Source organism: Pipistrellus hanaki (genome assembly GCF_964339955.1).
Source record: "Pipistrellus hanaki genome assembly, chromosome: 2".
NCBI lineage: Eukaryota > Metazoa > Chordata > Mammalia > Chiroptera > Vespertilionidae > Pipistrellus > Pipistrellus hanaki.
Window position 1 is genome coordinate 73,664,636 of NC_140504.1, and position 22,628 is coordinate 73,687,263.

General features: G+C 44.3%; 2 protein-coding genes across 2 annotated transcripts in view; one reads left to right on the forward strand and one right to left on the reverse strand.

Annotated features, from left to right (window-relative positions):
• The window catches only part of NIT2 (nitrilase family member 2), a 29,223-nt gene extending 7,164 nt beyond the window's left edge, over window positions 1–22,059 (forward strand). Inside the window, exons 4-11 of the mRNA XM_084875526.1 lie at window positions 377–465; window positions 3,743–3,836; window positions 4,610–4,684; window positions 6,295–6,373; window positions 9,011–9,109; window positions 10,955–11,010; window positions 11,349–11,441; window positions 11,551–22,059. Of these exons, the coding sequence (XP_084731652.1) occupies window positions 377–465; window positions 3,743–3,836; window positions 4,610–4,684; window positions 6,295–6,373; window positions 9,011–9,109; window positions 10,955–11,010; window positions 11,349–11,440 (584 nt within the window). The 3' untranslated portion in view covers window position 11,441; window positions 11,551–22,059. The remainder of the gene's footprint in view (window positions 1–376; window positions 466–3,742; window positions 3,837–4,609; window positions 4,685–6,294; window positions 6,374–9,010; window positions 9,110–10,954; window positions 11,011–11,348; window positions 11,442–11,550) is intronic.
• The window catches only part of TOMM70 (translocase of outer mitochondrial membrane 70), a 51,224-nt gene continuing 50,396 nt past the window's right edge, over window positions 21,801–22,628 (reverse strand). The window contains exon 12 of the mRNA XM_084875464.1: window positions 21,801–22,244. Coding sequence (XP_084731590.1) covers window positions 22,091–22,244 — 154 coding nt within the window. The 3' untranslated portion in view covers window positions 21,801–22,090. The remainder of the gene's footprint in view (window positions 22,245–22,628) is intronic.

Genomic DNA, 22,628 nt, shown 5'->3' on the forward strand with positions numbered 1-22,628 from the left:
GAGGAGGCAGGACTGGGAACCACATGTCCGTCTGGAGGCCCTTGTGGATGCAGGTGTATTGCAGGAGGGCCTGGTGAATTTAAGTTGAGCAGTAGTGAATTCCCCATGTTGCTTCAGTGTTTCAGTTTTGCTCAAGATCAAAGCTCAATTCAGATATTTTTGAAACTTTACCATCTGACATAGTTATTTACACTATGGAATTTAACTCTGAAAGATTGTATTCAAGAAGGAAAACAACTGGTTAAGTGACCCTTACAAGATAGTAAACTGTATTGTTAGACATAAGTGACAGTTTATCAAGTCGCCATCCAGTTCCAAAAGATTGCTTTGTTCAGAATGTTTTCTGTGCCTGCCGTCTTTCTCCTCTCAATAAAAGGTTCCATTCCTGAAGAGGATTCTGGGAAATTATATAACACCTGTGCCGTGTTTGGGCCTAATGGAGCTTTACTGGTAAAGCACAGAAAGGTAAGTAGGAAATGTGCCAAGTCTCATTGCCTCTTGAGAATTTACCATGAAGTCCCCTGTTTCTTCTCATTGTATTGTACACACATCAGGCATTTTGACTGGGTGGCACATTTGGCTATTCTTGGATTTGCATTTTGATATAAACTTTAGACTTGGCCTGTCAAAGGGCAAACCTGCAGGAATTTTAGTTAGGATTGCATTGAATATATAGAGATCAGGGGAGAGTTGACATCTTTGCAGTAGTAAATGCATGTACATTTAGGATTATTAAGTCTTCCTGGTCATGTCATTCTTTCATTGTTATGGAATGTCTGTTCTGCTTTTCCTTTTCTTTTTCTTTTTTTGGCCTTTGTAATGCTCTCTTTCTTGAAGTTTATTTTATCTCTGATAATACTGTAGCCACTCTTCTTGTACTTAATCTTGGTGCGACTTTTTTTTAATCTTTCAAGCTATGTATGTCTTTATTTTTTAAATTTATAGGTAGCATACAGTTGGGTTTTGCATTTTTATTCATTCTGACAGTCTTTGCCTTTTAACTGGAGCAGTTACTGCATTTATAGTGAATACTAGTGTCCTGGTGCATGGATTCGTGCACATTGAAAGGAAATTAATTAGAAGTAATATTTTAATATTGCTATTCATGGCTTTCTTGTGAAAAGAAAATAGTATTCTACCAAGACTCCTATCTACCTACTCTAGGACTTCTGTGAAGATTAAGTGAAATGAAGAACGGGAAAACGCTTCACAAACATTTGGTTGAACTGTAAAATGTTTGCACCTGGCTATAAAACAAGTTGAGTTCCTGGGCTGAAGAAACTCCAGGAGGCTAATTGCTAGGGAGAGGAAGCCAGGTCTTGCTACGTGACGTCATTACCCAGTGCCCACAGTCGCCGTTTCCAGGCTAGGCTGGGTTGTGGACACATCTTGCACCATGGAGTCTTGGCAACATTGACTGATTTTATGGGGTGTCACTCTGGGGTGGTGATGGGGATTGTGTCCTGCTTGGGGGGAGCAGAGTGTTGGTTTGTAGGTGCCAGGTCCGTGGTACCGTTTATTTTTAAATGGCCAGTTCGTGTCATGGCAGCTTTAGCGTTGAGCATCTGTTCTCTGGTGGTCAGTGCACATCATAGCTACCATTCAGCAGGACAGTCTTTTATACATATAGATAATTATTGATATGGATGGATTTAAGCATATAGATATTTCACTGTTTTTCTGCATCTTTGGTTTTGAGTATTTTTTAGAATTCCATTTTGTCAATTGGCTTTTAAATTATACTTCCTCTGCTGTTTTTTTTTTTTTTTAATTGTTGCACTATGCATGACAATATGCACCCTTATCACAGTCTATTGTACTTTGAGTTAATATTATATTACTTCATGTGAAATTTCTAACCCCTTTTCGTTTTTAAACTATGGTTGACATGCATATTGTGTCTACATACATTGTAAATCCCACAAAGAATGTATTTTTAAGGTAGTGTGTGTTTTAAAGAAAGGAAGATAGAAATCTTTTGTTTACTCAAATATTTACCATTGTTATTTTTCTTACTTTCCTGAAGATCCTAGTTCTATCTGATATTTTTACTTTCAAAAAGGAAGACCTCCTTTCGCTTTTTTGTAGTGAGGATCTGCTAGCTATGAATTTTCTGACTTTTTGTTTATGAACATCTAGTTTGCCTTCATTCTTGACAGAGATTTTGGTGGGATAGAATTCGGAGTTGACAGTTTTATTTTTCCCCCAACTGTTGGAGAGACCTTTTTCAAATAACTTCTAGCCGCTTTTTTCTTTTTTTTCTGATTAGTCAGTGGTAGCTTGTATTACTATTCCCTGTGTGTAACTTGTGTTTTTATCTTCCTGCCTTCAAGATTTCCCTTTTGTGCCGAGACCGGTTTGGCTCAGTGGTAGAGCGTTGGTCTGCAGCCTGAAAGGTCCCAGTTTTGATTCCGGTCAGGGGCATGTACATTGGTTGCGGGCACATCCCCAGTGGGTGTGTGCAGGAGGCAGCTGGTCGATGTTTCTCTCTCATTGACGTTTCTGGCTCTCTATCTCTGCCCCTTTCTCTTCTCTGTAAAATATCAATAAAATATATTTAAAAAAAAAAAAAGATTTCCCTTTTGGCCGGGACCGGTTTGGCTCAGTGGATAGAGCGTCGGCCTGCGGACTGAAAGGTCCCGGGTTCGATTCCGGTCAAGGACATGTACCTTGGTTGTGGGCACATCCCCGGTAGGGGGTGTGCAAGAGGCAGCTGATCGATGATTCTCGCTCATCGATGTTTCTAACTCTCTATCCCTCTCTCTTCCTCTCTGTGAAAAATCAATAAAATATATTTAAAAAAAAGAAAAAAAAAAGATTTCCCTTTTGTATTTTTCAGTGGTTAATATTTTGTCTCTCATGTGCCTAGGTGGTTTTTTTTTTTGTATGTGTCGTACTTCATGAAACTTGACATTTAAGTCTTTCACCATATGTTGGAAACTTGGGGGCATGATTTTATTATATATATTTTGGTCCTATTCTCTTTTTATTGGATTCCAGTTTTGATACTGTTCCTCCAAACCAGGTCACCAAGGCTCTGGTTCTTTATTTTCCCAACCTTTTTCTTTCTCTTCTTCAAATTGGACAGTTTCCACTAATCTGTGTTCTGAATCTTTCTTTTGTAATTGCCAATCTCCTATAAGCCAATCCAGTGAAATGTTTAAAAATTTCAGATACTGAGTTTTTCAGTTCTAAAATTTTTCAGTTCTTTAAAAAAAATTACATATATATATGTGTGTGTGTATGTGTGAGTGTGTGTGTGTGTGTGTATAAAATTGATTTCAGAGAAGAAGGGAGAAGGAGAGGGAGAGAGAGAAAAACATCAGTGATGAGAGGGACTCGTTGGCAGGATGCCTCCTGCAGGCCCTACAATGGAGCCCGAAATCCAGCATGTGCCCTGACCAGGAATCCAACTGTGACCTTCTGGTTTATAGGTTGATGCTCAATCACTGAGCCATGCCAGCTGGGCTCATATGGTTCCTTTTTATAGCTTTTATTTCTCTACCAATATTTCTACTTGTTTAGTTCATTATGAGTATTTTTTTTCTCTTCATACTCTTGAGCTTAGTTTCAGTAGCTGCTTTAAAGGTTTTGGTAATTACCACATCTCGGGCATGTTGCGGTACTATTTGTACAGTTGCTCTTATGTGAGTCACCCTCATATCTGGGCATGGACAGATTGTGTTTATTGCCATGAACTCTGCTGGGAAAGAGGTAACTGAAGCCTGTATTTGTGCTGCAGCTCCATCTGTTTGACATTGATGTTCCTGGGAAAATCACATTTCAAGAATCTAAAACATTGAGTCCTGGTGATACTTTCTCCACATTTGAGACTCGTACGTACCAGATAAGTCCACCTCCTTTTGCAGTCCCAGTAAAAGAGGACCAGGTATTCCTTTGTTGTTGTTTTTTTTAATTATTATTATTATGCCCCTCCCTAATTTTTTTTTTTTATTAATCCTCACCCCCAGGATATTTTTCCATGATTTTTAGAGAGAATGGAAGAGACCGAGAGAAAGAAGCATTGATGGGAGGGCGATACAATAATTGGTTGCCTCCAGCACTCACCCACATCAAGGCCAGGGATCCAGCCTGAAGCTGAGGCATACGCTGTTAATTGGAATTGAACCCGAGACCCTGCAGTCCGTGGGCCAACGCTCTGTTCACTGAGCCAAACCAGTGAGAGCTCTCCCTAGTGTCTTTACATAACCTGGCTGAAAGGCCAGGCGTGAGGAGGGCAGAGAACGGTCAGAGATCTAGAAAGGGCGGGCTGAGTGGAGAACTAGGAGTTTGACATGACTTTGCTCTTCCATTTGGTACAGCCTCCTGTCGGTGGGATCGTTTCCGGAGTGTGCTTGCTAGTCCACAATTGAGCACCTCTCACTTAGAGAATAAGCATTTACTTAGAATGAATTTCTCATCTCTGCTCTGCTGACATAAATGATGTCTTTACGAGGTGACAGCCAAGCAAGAATAAGCTTACAGGTCTTGTCCACCACGGGCCCTGTGCTCCGTGTCCCCCTCAGTCAGTGACGTTAGCTCAGGAGGCTTTACCCTGGCACCGTGCTGCAGGCTAACTGTCATCTGTGCGTTTTCTGTCTGTCAACAGCTTACTGCAAAGTGGGCCTGGGCATCTGCTACGACATCCGCTTTGCAGAGCTTGCACAAGTCTACGCGCAGAGAGGTGAGCAGCACCGCCGTCGTGTTGTGTGGGTGCCCGGAGGGTTGAGGCTGGACAGAGGGAGCCCTTAGTCGGAAAAGCTGGAGGAGAGGTCTTTTTTTTTTATTATTATTTATTTATTTATTTATTTTTTAAAAAAATATATATTTTATTGATTTTTTTTGACCCCCTCCCTCCCTCCTATACATCCCCTCCCTCCCCAAAGTTTTGTGTCCATTGGTTGCACTTATATGCATGTATACAAGTCCTTCGTTGATCTATTTTCTCCCCCAGATCTTCCTCCCCTCCCCGCTGTAATTTGACAGTCTACTTGTTGATATACTGTCACTATATCTATCTTATGGTTCATCAGTTTATAATGTTCTTTATTATCCACAAATGAGTGAGGTCATGTGGTGTTTGGAGGAGAGGTCTTAACCTCTCCACCCCTGACTGGCTTCTCAGACTCTTGCTGCCAGTGGACAGTGTGGTTTTCCAGAGGTTGTGGTTTAACACGCCGTGCGGCTAAGGCAGGAGCCAGACTCTTACACATCTGCTCTACCCCTCCAGCCCTTCCTGCTCCTGTGTTTGGGAAGAGTCCCGTGGAGCCCAGTAGCAATGAAAACATGTCTGTCCCTCGTGGATGTCACCGGGCCACAGTCCTAGATGCTGGGTACGGTGGGAATGTAGTCAGTGACATTTTGGTGCAGATAAAGGTGTCCTACCATCCAGCACCAAACAACATCAGAAGATCTGGTTCTGGTTCCAACTCTTTTCCTACCTCAGTGGTTGGCAAACTGCGGCTCTGGAGCCGCGGTTTGCCACTTTGTTGGCTAATGAGTTTGCCGACCGCTGGGATAGGGGCTTCATCACAAGGAACAACTACAACCTGTGATTATTGGAATCAAGAGTCTAGGTCAGTGGTCGACAAACTCATTAGTCGACAGAGCGGCAAACCGCAGCTCTCGAGTGTGGCTCGCAAGCTGCAGTTTGCCAGCCACTGAACTACCTGGCATGGTACTTTGGGTGAATGGTTTCATTTCTAGAGCAGTGGGGCTCCCAGTTTTCTCATAGGGATGGTGTGAGGACGAAGGAGAGAGAACTTACTTAAGCTCCTTGTGTGGCACTCAACACACATTAGCAGCCCTGCTAGACTGTCAGAGCCACGCTGATTCTGAATGAACTCAGCGCAGTGAGGTGGATGCAGCAGTTTGCCTGCTCTGGGTCGGCAGTCTCTGTGCAGTCTTGCCCATGAGTCTGGAAGCACCCGCTCTGCCCCTCATTTCAGTTGAAGGGCGTTATGGAACGTGGTCCTCGGCCATGCAGAGCCGCCCACTGGTGCCGAGAGAAATCTGAATGATAGTCGTGTCATCTCCCCCCGCCCCCCCACTTTTTTTTAAGTGAACTCACATGTGGTTTTGGTTATCAGTATCACTTTTCTCGTGGGTCTGTCTGCACCATGCGAGTGTCTGAGGGAACGCAGAGCCATAAGCTAATGCTGTGACACTGTCTGACCTGGCTGACATCCTTTTATGCGGGGGGAAGTGGGAGCTGGGTCCCCACTGGGTGGAGGACAGAGGGAGGGGCCAGGGAGTTGGGTGTTCTCTGCACAGACTCTCGCCTCCCTCTCCCAGGCTGCCAGCTGCTGGTCTATCCCGGAGCCTTTAATATGACCACTGGGCCGGCCCACTGGGAGCTGCTTCAGCGAGGCCGGTAAGACAGCGTGGCAGCGCACCTGCCGGCATCTCAGTTTCTCTGTGGGAAGGTTTCAGGGCGGTAAAGTCCCAGCCTTCCTGGTACCGAATGGTGCCTGTGACTCAATTCCACAGCATCCAGTCGCATTTCAAATATAATAGATGCATCTTTTCGTCTTTCAGCCCAAAGGGAAGGCTTCTCCTGGGAACCTTCTCTTCAGAAGCCACAGTACCAACCGCTTAGATTTTAAAAAAATATATATATATATTTTATTGATTTTTTACAGAGAGGAAGAGAGAGGGATAGAGAGTTAAAAACATCGATGAGAGAGAATCATCGACCAGCTGCTTCCTGCACACCCCCTACCGGGGATGTGCCCGCAGCCAAGGTACATGCCCTTGACCGGAATCGAACCTGGGACCTTTCAGTCTGCAGGCCGACACTCTCCACTGAGCCAAACCGGTTTCTGCTCAACCGCTTAGATTTTGGGGGACTGTGGGTTCTGCATTTCCAAGAGCTTTTAGAGCATCAGGTGGGCAGCGATTTCATTTTCTGTGATTAGATGCGAGCTGGTTTCCCGGGGACAGTTGCCGGCAGCTTTTACAGAGAATTGGAGACCCATGGAGTGTGTGTGTTCAGAGCCCAGGAAAAGCAGGCGTATTTTAGCCTGGCAGCCCGGGGGAGAGGTTTGGTCTTCACACAGCTGACCCTGTGCTGTTTGATTGGGTGCTTACCCTGCCCCGACTTCCACAGCAGCCTGCTGGGCCCGGGCTGCTCTGCCAGGAACCTCGCTATGAGCCCTTGTGCTGCTGACCTCTAAACGCTGGGCATCGCTCTGATGGGTCCCAGTTGCTGTTTCCTTAGCCCCCTGAGGCTGAGCAGTGAGAGGCAGGTAGCAGGGGGATGGAACATGGAAGGGAAAAGGAGTGTGACGGTGTGTAAAGTGCTCTGCAAACCGTGAAATGCTGGTCAGAGACGATGTGTTTCTTTTTTTTTAAAAAAAAAATATTTTATTGATTTTTTACAGAGAGGAAGAGAGAGGGATAGAGAGACAGAAACATCAATGAGAGAATCATCGATCAGCTGCCTCTTGCACACCCCTCACTGGGATGTGCCCGCAACCAAGGTACATGCCCTTCACCGGAATCAAACCCGGGACTCTTCAGTCTGCAGGCCGACGCTTTATCCACTGAGCCAAACCGGTTTCGGTGACGATGTGTTTCTTGATTAAAGGTTTTTGTTTTATGTGTTTAAAAAAAAAAAAAAAAAAAAAAAATATATATATATATATATATATATTGATTTCAGAGAGGAAGAGAGAGTGAAGAGAGATGGAACATCAATGAGGAGAGAAAATTGATAGGTGCCTCCTACATGCCCCTACTGGAGATCGAGCCCAAAACCTGGGCATGTACCTTAACTGGGAATCGAACCCTGACCACCTGGTTCATGGGTCAGTGCTCAACCACTTAGCCACACTGGCCGGGCTTGATTAAATGTTTTTTAAATTGAGGTTAATACACTTACGGAAAAGTGCACTAATTTTGGCTCTACAGGCAGGTCAGTGAATGTTGACATATGCACCACCTACAACCAAGATCAACTGATGGGACATTTCCCGGTCCCCGGAATGGTCCCTTTTGCTCCTTCCTAGTCAGTGCCCTATCCTCTCTGCCTAGAGGTGGCTACTGCTCTCCCTTCTAGAGATGATGGTGATTTTTTTTCAGGGCGATGTGGAGGTGTTTGCCTGGTTGCATCGGAGAAGGTGGGGTAGGGGTGTGTGTTACCATAAATATTAATAAATGCAGTAAAAGTGGAAAGCAAGAAAAGCTTGGATCTATTGACTGAGCCCAGAGAGCTCCCAGGTGAGGTGGCTTGATGTACCCAGGCTGGATCCCTGAAATGCTGATCCACCTTGAGAGATGGCACGGCCACCATTGGCATGGAAGTGCCATACAGCCCTCACCGTGGATTGCCCCCTCAAGGCCCCTTGGCTTGCATTAACCCCAGAGAAGTTCTTTACTGGTTGTCTCAGGCCAGAGTCTGGCCACTGTGGCAGTGTTAACATTTTGGACTATCATACATTGTGCTGTGTTTTGGGGGGCTCTCCTGTAGGATGGTTAGCAGCATTTCCGACTTCCACCCACTGGATGCTAATAGCAACCCCCTTAATTATAACAATTTAAAAATCTCCAACCCGGCCGGTGTGGCTCAGTGATCGAGCTTTGGCCTATGAACCAGGAGGTCACGATTGATTCCGGTCAGGGCCTGTGCCTGGGTTGCCAGCTCTATCCCCAGGGTGGGGTGTGCAGGAGGCAGCCAATCCGTGATTCTCTCTCATCATGGATGTTTCTAGCTCTCGCTCTCACTCTCCCTCTCTTTCTCCCCCTTCCTCTCTGAAATCAACAACAACAAATTTTTTTTTAAAGAAAGGTCTCCAGACACTGGCAAATGTCGCCTGCTGGTCCAAATTGCCCCAATGAGAACTGGCTTAAGTAATCAGATGATTTTTGAAGAGAGGGTTCTGTGGCTTCGTGTGTTTCTTCTGTATGTGAGCCAGCCTGTCCTATCGTAGTGTTTAAAAGAAGGATAGGATAGGAAAGTGCCTCAGATCTGAAATACATGACTTCCCTGCTTTCTGTCCTTGGACTGCAGGGCTGTCGATAACCAGCTGTACGTGGCCACGGCCTCTCCGGCCCGCGACGACAAGGCCTCCTACGTTGCCTGGGGACACAGCACCGTCGTGAGTCCCTGGTGAGTGGCCCGCGCGGGGACAGGCTCGCCAGGAGCTCGTTGGGCGGTGGGTTGTCTGATTGGTGGCTGGCCCTGCCCCTCACCCACCGGCCCGGTGCTGCCTCTGCTGTGAGGAAGCTTCCGCTGGAGGAAGAAACGGCCCCGCTCTCCTGACCGAGCCCGCCTTCGCCCTCTTCTGGTTTCCGTTCAGTCAGATTGGATCGTGGGGGACACACGGCAGCAGTGAGGGTGTCAGTTTTAGTGAAACAGGCCCCCAGCTCCCGGCTTTTGGTTAAAATTTAGACTGGGTGACTGGGCCTCAGGCAGGAATGAGTTACAGGGTGAGGATTCTGCCCCCGGAATAATTAGAGAGGATGGGGGTTCAGTAAGAAAACGGAATTTGTCCTCTGAGAGGGCGGAGCATTGTACTGCTCAGTGGGACCAGCGTGAGGGTCCGCCGTGTGCACACGCAGGCGGGCGCTGCTGCGCGGACCATGGTCTCCGCCTGCAGCCACACGGCACTTACACGTGGGCTCAGTGCGCACGCAGGGACTTCCCTCCGGTTTGTAGAGGGTGGGGTTGAAGTTCACCGGCTAAAGTGGGTAGAACTGGTGTTTGGATCCAGGGTTTTGACTTCAGAACTTGGATTTATGCCGAACATCTGTATGATCACACACACGCACACACAAACAGATACGAATCTCTACAATTTCAGGATGCTCAGACAAGGCTGAGAAGGATCCCTGGTCACTGTGGGGTCCCTAACGCTTCTCTCTTCGGACTCTATAGGACCCACAGATTAAAGCATGTGATAAGGGGAGTCCTTGGAAATATGACCAGCAAGAGACTCCCCGCACATCAGGATTTGGGGGGCATTGGGAAACTGGAAGGATTAAGGTGGCCCGAAAGTTTTCTCAGACGTGATTCACGTCCCTCTGCCCAGATGTTAGGGCTGCACCTCTGCTTCGCCTGGCTCTACTGATGAACTCTGGTGCTTCTGACAGGCTTACCTTCAGTTATTCCTTTTCAGAATTCCATGTGTAGGGCTTGGGGGCCTTCTGACTTACATTGACTTTGGGATGGGTGCCTGGGGTTAATACAGAGAGAGCTTTGAATGCCAGGGAAAATGAGGAAGAAAGAGAAAAAGAATAGAAGAGGATTCAGTTCAGCGGCATCAGTAATTGTGTTTGTAGCTCATTTGTGCCAAGTCTGTTTGCGGCCGCCTGGTGTACGGACCCAGTCACAGTGTGTGAGGGCAGGTAACCTGTGCTGAGCTTTGGAGGCTGCACTCACGAGGTCTGCGCGGGAAGCCCTGCTTTGGGCTGGGTGGTCCAGGCCAGCCTTTCCCCAGGCTCAGGAAGCAGTGTTGTCTCCTAGTGTGGGCTCACACCCACGGATGGAAAGCGGGCCGCACGGCTCTGGCCATGCCCAGGGCCTGCCTCGCCACCCAGAGTCGGGGCAGCCCCAGCAGGGCTGACGAAGCAGAGCCAGAGCACCCTGGTCGAGGACGCCTGTGGGCACACACTCCTGAGGGGGCAGGGGCCCCTCCTTTCGGCTGTAAGTGGCTCCGGTCCAGGTGTTCATTTCACGGAATAAGAAAATCAGGAGTTTGCAGTTTAGGAAATACACTCCATAATTTTCTACGTCCTAGCAGAGCTTTTATTTCCACTTCATAATTTATTAAAAGTGACTTGGCCCAAGGCCACACAGCACTTTGAATGGTAGAGCAGGAGTGTGTAGCCTTCCTTTCTGGTTGTAAGTCTCAGATTCCTTGCCCCTGGCCCTGTCAGATGGGGAGAGAAAACAGAGTTCTTGAATGTCAGTGAATGTCAGTGAACCCACTCATCTCCCCTGCATCTTTTCCAGGGGCGAGGTCCTGGCCACCGCGGGCCCTGAGGAAACGATCGTGTATTCAGACATAGGTAAGGGCTGCCGGCCCAGGCGGGCTTAGGTGTCCGGCACCCCCAGCGCCTGAGGCCAGCCTCCAGCCTCCAGAGTTCCTCTCCCCCTCCCCGCCCCTCCCCAGTTTATCCTTGGTTCTTGGTCAGGTCTTGAAGGCTACAGTTTATTTTGAGTTCTTTTGGTTTGGTTTTAAGTGACTCCAGGGGCTGTGCCAGGCCATCTGTGCCTCTAGACAAGGCCTATATTACTGAGTTCCTTGGCTGAGACTCTGGTAGTTTTTATACTGTTTGGGAGGAAAAACCCCTTTGGTTAGTGAAGAGTTACATCTTACTAATAATACACATTTCTGTTTTTGCAGACTTGAAGAAGGTGACTGAAATACGCCAGCAAATCCCCATCCTTAGCCAGAAGCGGTCAGACCTCTATGCAGTGGAGGCGAAAAAGCCCTAAGGTTTATGTTTCCAACGTGTCATTAAATAGGAAGTTATGTTTCTGCAGTATCAATTCCCTGCTGAATTCTGTACTGGGGAGCCTTTTTGTTGGTTTGTTTGTGATTTTAGCCTGTGGAGACGGTGGACCTCCAGCACACTGATTCTCCCGCACCACATCAGGTAGGCAGAGGGGACCCAGTCTGGGCACTGAAGAGCGGAGGACAAGGGGTGGTTCTAAGCCTTATTCTGTGCTTAAATCACCTCCAGGAAGCTGGTAAAAGTATGAGATTTGGGTATTCTGGTGGTTGGTTTGCCTGATACAAATGTATTGGTGTCATAAACCTCTTATCTCATTGCTGGAGTTGGAATCCGTTACGTAGGAAGTGGGCAGACTCTTTCCAGCGGAGCCTTAGAGTTGTATTGTGGGTTTGTGATGGGTCCTTGGTGTTTGCGAGGGGAGGTGGCAGCCCCTGTAGCAGCCTTCAAGAAAGAGCTAGAGAGTCAACCCCAAACTCTCAGGTCTTAAGGGCAAGACTGTGTCAACAGTGAGGCCTGTGGGAAGATGGCAGTGGAAGCATTTGGTCAGGCAACTAAAGTATGTCTCTGCAAGAGGTGTCTTTTTTTTAAGATTATTGATTTATTTTGAGAGAGAGAGAGAGAAGCATCGATCAACTTACTTCCTGCACACCCCCCAACCGGGGATCTATCCTACAACTCAGACATTCGTTTCAATCAGGATCCAGCCTGCAGCCTTTCAGTGCACAGGGTGATGCCTAACCAACTGAGCCACACCAGCCAGGGCAAAAGAGTTTTTCTTAATAGGAATAAGTGTCTGAAAGTCTCTCTTTTGTGTTTTTCTCTCTAGAAATACTTTTTACCTTGATAAAGACAGGTTTTTAGCCTAATGGTTCTTGGAATTCTTTGGGGCAATTAAAAATTAAGAATTTCAATAAGCTGTTATGTATGTACTGGAGGCCTGGTGCACAAAATGAGAAGGGTTCCTCAGCCCAGCTGTACTCTCTCCATTCAGGGACCCCTCGGGGGATGTCTGGCTACCCTGTGGGATCGGGCCTATATTGGCAGTCGGATATCCCTCTTGCAATCTGGGACTGCTGGCTGCTAACCGCTCGCCTGCCTGCCTGTCTGCCTGATTGCCCCTAAGTGCCTTTGCCTGCTGGCCTGATCGCCCCTACTTTGCACCCCTGCCGGCCTGATCACCCCTGGCTTGACCTCCTGCCAGCCTGTTCGCCCCTGCCTTGCCACCCTGCCAGCCTGATTGTTCCTGTTTTGCCCCCCTCTGCTGGCCTGATTGCCTCTAAACGCCTCTACCTTGGCCCCTGGCCTAAGCCGCAGTCTGGTCTCCCTCTGCGGGAGGTGATCTGGCAGATCAGGGGAAGGGGCCGCCCCCATTACCCCGCTGCTGCTGCCACTGCCGGTCTGAGCCTCAGCCCTTCGCAGCCACTCACTGCTGCCTGAGTCTGGGCCCTTCACAGCTGCTGCAGCTGTCCGGAAGGTCGTCCAGAAGACATCCACTCTAATTAGCATATTACCCTTTATTAGTAGTACAGATGTTATAGCTAGCAATGGGCTGGTAATGTTTAGCAACCAGCTGTCTAAGAAAAAGCCCTGATTTTGTGGTGGCATTTTCCAGTTTCTGTGGTGTAAATACTTTCACCCTGGCCAAGTTCCATCTGTCAATATGATCCCCTGCACACACAATTGGGAATAGATGTGAGCATCTGACACAGGTGTACATCCATGAAACCCTGTTAGCCAAGGTAATGAAGATGCCCACTCCACCGTCAAAAGTTTCCTTGTTTCTCTTATAAACCCTCTAGTTATTCCTCTTGTTCCCAGGCACTGACTGGCTTTGTTACTATAGATTTGGACTTTCTAGAATTACATAAAAATGGATCCATCTCATATATGTACTTTTTAATTTGTCTTTCATCATTTGGTGACTATCCATATGTGTGCATCAATAATTCATTCCGTTTTTATTGCCCAGTAGTATTCTGTTGTATGGACGTACCATCATTTTCCACCTGTTGATTAGTATTTGAGTTTCCAGTCTTTGGCTTTTACAAATAAAGCTTCTTGTATAAATTGTTCATTTCTCTTGAGTTAAATATTTAGCATTGGAATGAAATGATGGGATCATACGTGTATTTCACTACCAAATTGTTTTTCAAAGTGATCGTGCCATTATACATCACTACCAGCAATCTATCAGAGTCCCACTGTGCTCCACATCCTCACATACACTTGGCATGGTTAGTCTTTTACTTTCATCCATTTTAATGGGCATGTAATGTTTTCTTGTGGTTTTAATTTGTATTTCCATAATCACTAATGACGCTGGGTATCTTTACTTATCTGCGTATCTTGGTAAAGTTTCTGTTCATATCTTTCCCCCATGTAAGTATTGTGTTATTTACCTTTTTATTATTATGAGTTCTTTAAAAGCCTTTTTTCAGATATTATGTTTTGCAAATTTATTCTCTAAGTCTGAGAAAAAGAAAGTCTTCATTTTCTTAAAATTATTGCTTAAAGAACAAAGATATTTAATTTCATGAAGACTGATTAATACTTTTTTCTTTGAAGTTTGTCTTTTCTAAGTTGTATTTATGTAAATGTATTTATGTATTACGTAAACCACCAAATCCAAGGTCACTAAGACTTTATCTTATACTTTATTTTATTTTTTAAAATATTTATTAAATTATTATCTGTGTACATATTTTAACATTGCCGCCCTCCCTCCCATACACACCCTCCCTCCCCAGATTTATCTTATACTTTAGTCTATAATTTATTTTCAGTTAACTTTTGTATATGGTGTAAGAATCAAGATGTTTTATTTTATTTATTTGTTTGGCCTATGGTTGCCTGTTGCTCCAGTACCATTTGTTGGAAAGATTATCTTATGCCCGTTGAATAGCTTTGGCTCTTTTAGGAAAAGTGAATTGACCATATACATCTTAGTCTATTTCTGGACTCTGTTTTATTTCATCAATCTATTTGTCTTTACACCAGTAACTAACTGTGTTGATTACTGTGGCTTTCTAATAGATTTTTCCCCCCTCAAGTATATCTTTATTGATTTCAGAGAGGAAAGGAGAGGGAAGAGAGAAATAGAAATGGTAATGATGAGAGTCATTGTCTGTGTCCTGCATGCCCCACACTTGCATTCAATGAGCAGGCAACCTGGGCATGTGCCATTGGCTGGACTCGAACCTGGGATCCTTTAGTCCTCAGGCTAATGTTCTATCCAGTGAGCAAAACCAGCTAGGGCTACATTCCCTTTTTCTTTCTTTCTTTTTTTTTAAACATATTTTATTGATTTTTTACAGAGAGGAAGGGAGAGAGAGAGAGAAAGAGAGCCAGAAACATCGATGAGAGAGAGTCATCGGTCAGCTGCCTCCTGCACGGCCCCCACTGGGGACGTGCCACAACCAAGGTACATGCCCCTGACCGGAATCGAACCCGGGACCCCTCAGTCCGCAGGCCGACGCTCTATCCACTGAGCCAAACCGGTTTTGGCCCCTTTTTCTTTTTAACAGGCTTCTAAAAGTAGTCAGAGAGTGTAACCAAGTGATCCAGAGAACGGGCATCATTTGCCCCTGAAGTTCCCATGTGTGGAGAGGCGCAGGACTGTGTAGCACCACGTGATGGCCTGTTCATGCCGTGGGCCCGGCCCAGCAGTTCCTAAATTCCTGGTAGAACTGTCCTCTTTGTGGCTGGGTGTTGCCTGCCCTGAGGATCCCTGCTCTTTTGGGGTCTGTGTTTGCCTTGCTCTTGGCCCCTCACTGCTTGTGGGGGTGCAGGGATGCAGAGTCTGTGGCTCCTCGGGGCTTGATCTAATAAGTCTTAAAGTCAGGTAAAATTAGTCCTCTGACTTTCTTTCCCCCCCACATTGTTTATAGACTATTCTAAGTTCTTTGTATGTAAATTTCAGAATCAGGTTGTAAATTTTTACCATAAAGTCTCTAGGGGTTTTAATGGGATTGCATTGACTCTTTAATGGTTTTGTGGAAAATTGCTATTTTAACAGTACTGACCCACAGACCATGAACATGAGATGTCTTCTGTTATTCAGGCCGCCTTTAATTTCTTGTAATACCTCTGTCAGGTTTAGGTCTCGGGGTCTGCTGCCCTCATATGATGACTTAATTTGATAAAAATTCAATTCTTTTATTTTTGCTTTTCCCTTTCCTTTATCACTCTATGTCATTCTGTGATTCACTTTATCTACTTTATTGGTCTATATAGTTCTTTGTTGTGTTATTTTAATTGCTGCTTTCGGGTTTATACATCCTTAACATGAGTCTTTCCTCAGGCACACACCTACCAATTGGCATGTAAGAATATTACAGTGTACTTCATTTCACTTCTCCCTATGTAAATTGTCATACTTCAACATATGAACCTCATAATAACACAATTTTTATTTTAAACCGTCAGTAATCTTTTAAAGAGCTTTTTAAAAAGTGTACTATACATTTAACAACATATTTACTGTCTCTAGTACTGTTTTGTGTAAACCTATTTCTGCTTGAAGGAATTTTTTTTTTTAGCATTTTTTTGTACTGTAGGTCTACTTGGTGATTTTCAGCTTTAGTGTGTCTGAAAAGGTTTTAATTTTGCCTTCATTTTAAAGAAACTATATGATTATAGAATTCTAGACCCCCTCCCCCCCCCCCCCAACACTTAAATTTGCTGCAGTATTATGCGCTGGCTTGCATTCCTGGAGTTCTTATTCTTTATTCCTCCATGTAATTTATATATAACATGGCCCGATTTTACCTTTGAGAATGTGATAGCTGATTAAAATTAACCCTGAATTTGATCCACTTGAAGTGGGAGACTATTGCCATCTAAGGCACTAAAAATGTTTTAACTCATTGCTCTGTACTCCCTGACTTTGAGTTAGTCAATTTTTTTTAAAACTTTGAAGTCTGGTATTGCATGTTGGAATTTGTCACCTGAAATTTAGATAAGCTAACTCATTTAGGTAATTTAAGTGACTTCCTTACAGAGATGGTAATGTATGGTGAAATACATCGGTGTGTGCTGCTTGACTCTGATCTGACCCAGCTGTTTGAAGTGGAGAGCTAATAGATAATAGGTGTTGTATTGGTTGCAGATGAAGACATTACTAACATTGCAGCGTTTAAAATGACTTAGTAGTCAGTTTGTGACATCAAGTGGGTTTTTTAGGGAAGGACTCCTTGCTGAACCAAAAGGTCTGTGCAGAATACTAGTGTACCAAGTGAAAAGGGCTCAGACAAGAGGGTAGGTGAAAAGTAGTGCTCTCCTGGCGCTAGTTTTGTCTTTCACGCTGCCTCTTCTGGAGAGGTCTGGTGGCGAGCAGGCTTGACGAAGCCAGGGATGGAAAGGGAGATGTGCCTTCTATGGTGTTTGCACTGACCAAACACATGGTCAGTGCTATTGGCTTCATGGACTTTTCTCCTTTGTGCCTTATCTTTGTGTTGCAGTGTGTGTGTGTGTGTGTGTGTGTGTGTGTGTGTGTGTGAGAGAGAGAGAAATTATCTTCATTTAGCTATTTCTTGAATGAAGATTGGAGAACAAAGCTAGTTGTGCTGTAGTGTATCCCCATCTTACAAAGGACACCTCAAAAAGTTGAATTACGGAGTCATTTATTAAAAGCCGGCAGCATACAAGGGAGCAGAAGTACTCCAGACCTCGCAGCCTCGAACAGCTTGCCACATCTGGCTTATATTGGCAGAATATCAGAAAGGTATCGATTACATCTTTGGGTTTGGAATGAGGAACCTGTTTTGCGAAAGAAAAGCAATTTTACAGAAGCGAGATGAGCAAGTTATCTAAAATATAGTTTTTGGGTCTACAGATCATTGAATCAACAGAAACACATTATCTGGGACCACCAGGGCAATTTGGAATAATTGTGCTGTCCAGATTCTGGGATCACCGAGTCAACAGGAATGCACTATCTGTAGCTACTGAGACAATTTGGGATAATTTGAGTTGTCCTGGTTCCCAAAAGAATGTGCTTCAGTAACCAGTTAGATCACAATCAATGGGACATTCAAACCATCATCAGTGGAGTATTGGGATAGCATATGTAAGTTCAGAAAATCAAAATAACTTTCTGTTGTTTTAGCAAACAAATAAGTACAGAGCCTAAAAAAGCAGTTTCTACCTGAGATGATTGCTACCATACTTCAGTTGTTGAAAGAAAATGCACTTCAGGAAAAAAATGGTCTTATTAAAATCAGGAATTAAGAAGCTAAGCCTTAGCTGGTTTGGCTCAGTGTATAGCGCATTGGCCGGGGTTCAATTCCAGTCAAAGGCTCCTACCTCGATTGCAAGATTGATCCCTGGCCCTGGTTGGGGCGTGTGGGAGAAAACTAATCAGTGTTTCTCTCTCTCCCCTCCCTTCCACTCTCTTTTAAAAAAATCACTGGAAAGCCGAAACCGGTTTGGCTCAGTGGATAGAACGTCGAGGTTCAATTGCGGTCAAGGGCATGTACCTTGGTTGTGGGCACATCCCCAGTGGGGGGTATGCAAGAGGCAGCTGATTGATGATTCTCTTTCATGAATGTTTCTAACTATTTTCTGCTCTGTAAAAACTCAATAATTTAAAAAAAAAAAAACAACTTTTAAAAATCACTGGAAAAATACCTTCAAGTGAGGATTAACAACAACAACAACAAAAAAAACACAAACAAAAATAAAAGCTCTAGATCTACAAATAACTAGAACACATCCATACTTTCTCACTGATGACTTCATATCTGGTTCAAATGGAAGGAGTCTGGAAGGCGGAGCACGGGGGCAGAGTGATCCCACTCTCTCCTGAAGTCTGTGGGCGCCTACAGATGTGTTCCTTTGTGCTCAACAGTGGAACCTCAGTCCTGGAACTTAACTCGTTCTGGAGCTGTTCCAGAAGCAATTTCTTTGAAAACCAAATTATTTTTTCATCCCAGACCCCCAAGTGATTCCATTTTAACCTTTCTTTTATACAGCACATGTCTAATGTACTGTTTAATTTAACATCAAACATCCCTAAAGTTGATCAAACCACCCTCTGCCAGCCTTCAGTGAGTCGCTTTCAGTACTCACTCCAGGGTGTCCAGCAGGAGGTCAGGATGCAGCATCTTCATGACACTGCCACTGCCTCCAACACTGTCCCTGGCTAACTCCCTGTCATCTATCCAATCACAACCCTTTCTCTCTCCAATTGTCTGTGATGTTTCTTTCACACCCTGAGCAGCATTAGCACTCGTGAGGGCTTGTTTTAAAATTATCCTAATAGTCCATTTCTCCAGCAACAAAAGCAAAACAAACAAACAAAAAGCCAACAAAAATAATCACAGCACAATTTCCCAAGATGTTAACACAGGTTTAGTGGTAAACACGCTCACAGTTTCACTTTCTGTCATGCTGATGTACCAGCACGAAAGGGTTGTCAGGTTGAGAACCAGAGGTTTGACTGTTCATATTTTTTTTTAAGATTTTTTTTTGGGGGGAGCAGGAGCAAAACATTAATAGACTGCCTCTTTCGTGCCCCTTACCAGGGGATCAAGCCTGCAGCCCAGGCATGTGCTTGACGGGGAAATCAAATTGGCAGCCTTCTGGTGCATGGGCTGATGCCCACCACACAGGCCAGGGCTCAACTATTCTTAATGTTGTGTCCCAAGATTCATTCTCTAAGTTTCTCCCTCAAAATAAAACAAAAACCATGCCATCCTGTAAAAAACTCCCTTCACCTCCCAGCCTCTTAACAGAATCATTCCTGCTCATTAGTTCTCTCAGAAGCCTGCGGCCATTTCCCCTGTGACCGATCCAATGACGCTCCCCTGGCAGACCTGTTTTGCCTCTAACGTCACTGTGACCTTGGACCTATCTGCTCTCGGACCACTTTTACTGGTACATTGCTCCCTTTTGTCCCTTATATGTTTCCCTGAATTTTTTATTTCAGAAAGGAAGAGGGGGAGAGAAACATCAACGATGAGAATCATTGATTGGCTGCCTCCTGCAGGCTCCCTACTGAGGATGGAGTCCGCAGCGGGGCATGCGCCCTAGAACAGAATTGAACCCAGGACCCTCAGGACACAGGCGACGCACTGTGCCAAACTGGGTAGGGCTACCCTTTTCAATGTTAATTCTGTCCTGAAGTAATCTCATCTACATGCATGGTCTTAAAGATATGCTAATTCTCAAATATGTAGTTTCACCGTTGGTGTCGCCTCACCAGTTGAAAAAAAGAACATCCTGCTAGATTAACTTGGGCGGCTTATTTTCAGCTCAAAATCATATTGTCCCTTCACTTATATTTTTAAGAAAAGGTTGCTCTAGCTGGTTTGGCTACCGCTAAGGGGATAGAGCATTGGTCTGTGAAATGAAGGGTCCCAGGTTCGATTCTGGTCAAGGGCACATGCCTGGGTTGGGGTTTGATTCCATAGGGGTCATGCATGAGGCAGCCAATCAATGATTCTCTCATCATTGATGTTTCTGTCTCTCCCCCCCTCTTCCTTCCTGTCTGAAATAAAAAAAAAAAAAAAAAAAAGAATGAATGAATGTATAAAGTAACAGCCACAGGTTCCAGGGATGAAGATGCGGATACTTTGGGGAGGACCATCATTCTGTGTTATGGCTTGTAAACAGACTTCAAGAAGAGAAAGAAAAGCTTGAATGTAATATTTATTTGGTGAATTTACATATGAGGTCATTTACAAAAGTAAAGATACAGACAGATGTAACTTTCAGTGCAGGTCCAAATATTTTTTAGAACAGGCAGTAGTCCATAAGGACTTGGAATGACAGTACTGAATGGCACATGCTTCAGTTTTCTTTGTGTCCCGCGCCCCCCCCCCCCCCCATGGGGTAGAAAAGGAGAAGGGAAGGGAAGATCAGTGTTAATGTAAATACAGCTAGGCAAGTAAAAACTGGTGTTTGTCTTCTCTAAGTCACAGGTTACTCAGAGATGTAGAGCAATGTGTGTTCAGGGGTTATCATAGGAGCATTATCTAATGACTAAAATGCAGAGCTCATAGTTTCCATTATCCAAGTCATCTTAAATTATATTATCTGCGCCCACTCAGAGGCCCCTCAGTATTTTGCAGACTCTGACTTTGGAAGGGAGTCATTTCTAGTAATTTCTAAGAAGATAGCATTTACAATCTTTTTGGTTTCGGTAGGATAAAGCACCCTTTAAAATGGGGGGGGGGGAGGGGAGAGGGTGTAAAATGCTCCTTTACTCTCAGAAATGTAAACTCTAATTAGATTTCATTTCCAAGAAAGTGTAACTAAAGGCCTGATGTTTTATTATTCTCGGGCTTAAATAAACCTGTCACCACCCAGAATATCTCAAAACAAGAGACCCCTTAAGAACACAGCTACCAGAAAAATGCAGCATATAAACAAAATGATGGTCCTTAAAAGTGACAACTGGAAAAAACAAACAAAGTGATTTGTAAGTAAAATGGTAAGGTAAAGAGATAAACAAAACAAAAATCTGCTGTCAGTATCCCTAGTGAAGACCTGGACGTGGGAAGTCAGCCGGCCTTCTGGAACAAGATTAACTCGGAAACAAAAAGCACTCCACAGGTCCGCAGCATCTTTAAAAAGACTGACTCCAAATTCCTTAAGCACATTTAGCCACAGTTGAAGCACTAAGCTTCAGAAAATGCTATGCTTCTCGCTCTAAGAATTATTTCATTTTTGAACCTTTAGCCCCATTTTCTCTCCATTAGAAACTTTAAGCTAATTAAATACACCCATGTAGCACACTCCATCTTTAACATACAACCAACCTGCATTTTCTTTTAAAAGGACGCTATTTAATAGTACTTATTACAGAAAATAGTCATGGCAATTAAAAACACACTTTCATTTCACCTTACCTCTTACCTGGTCCATTCCTCCATTCACTCAGTCTTCCAGCACATACGTCAACAACATTTGCTTCTGCATAATTTACGATGAAAGCAGCTATTGTGGACTTGAAGAACAATGTACATTATCCATTAGCGTTGAAGGGGTAAAAAGGCTGAACAGTTGCCACTGAGTCAAAGGTTCTGTGGAGTTAGAGGCATTGTGCATGCTGACAATACTTAAGGGTTCTCTCAGTTTTGCTGCCTTAAAAACAAAACCCCTTTTAGGCTTTATTTCCTTCAAAAAACAAACAAACCCAAAAACCCCCAAAAATCAACAAAACAGAACAAAAAAACCCCTCAAAGGGATTAATTGAATCTAAAAGAAACCTATTTTACAACACTTATTGTTACTTTAAAAACCAACATGCTGTAAAAATACTTATATTACACACACATACACACACACAGACAAAATCATCCATCTCCCCGCCCTCTTAAAAAAAAAAAAAAGCCAAATCAACAAATAAAAGTTTTATTTGCATGGCCAATTATCATGTGTACTCTTTGCAGCTTCATTCTAGTAATCCTGAACGGTTTTAAGCTTGTCGCCCAGGGAATAAAAGCTGCACCACTGCACACCTCCTTCCACAGCCGCTCCCACACCTAACTGGGAAACAGATGCAGCGAATGACAGCAGCACAAACAGGATACTTCCCACCATCCAACACAGTTCGTGAGTGTCTGTAGGGTTCAGTTGCAGAGGGGGTAAACTTCTTCTAAAAAGAGTCATGTTCCCTTCCCCTATTTTATAATGTTGGTGGCTTTAATCCATATTTCTTTGCAACTTCTGTCTGGGCATGGGCCGCATCACAGAGGGAGTACAGATGAGCCATCTCCATTTCCGATTTGGCCAGGTTAATAGCTTTGTTGAACATGTCGATGGCTTTCTCCATGTTTCCTCTAAAAGAACAAAAATTTTAAATATTTCATTCAACAAGCTCCTCACAGAATGCAATGAAGATAGTGATGTGATATAGAGTCTGACCCATAAATTTCAACTACAGTTCTAATAAAATCCTTCTTTATAATAAAACAATGCATACCGAAAGTGCTTGATTTACAATTACTGTGTGCTTGTACCTGTTATAGTCTTGTTTTACAGATAAGAACAGTGAGAGTAGAGAAATTAAGTGACTTGTTTATAATCTTCCTAATTCGTATGTTTGACCAAATACAGCAGGCTAGCTTTTAAGTGGGTAATTCTGTGTGGTCGTGAATGACGTTATTAATATCCAAAGGGCCCTTGGCAGAGGTTCCCAAGCCCTGCGCGGGAAGTGACAGCCT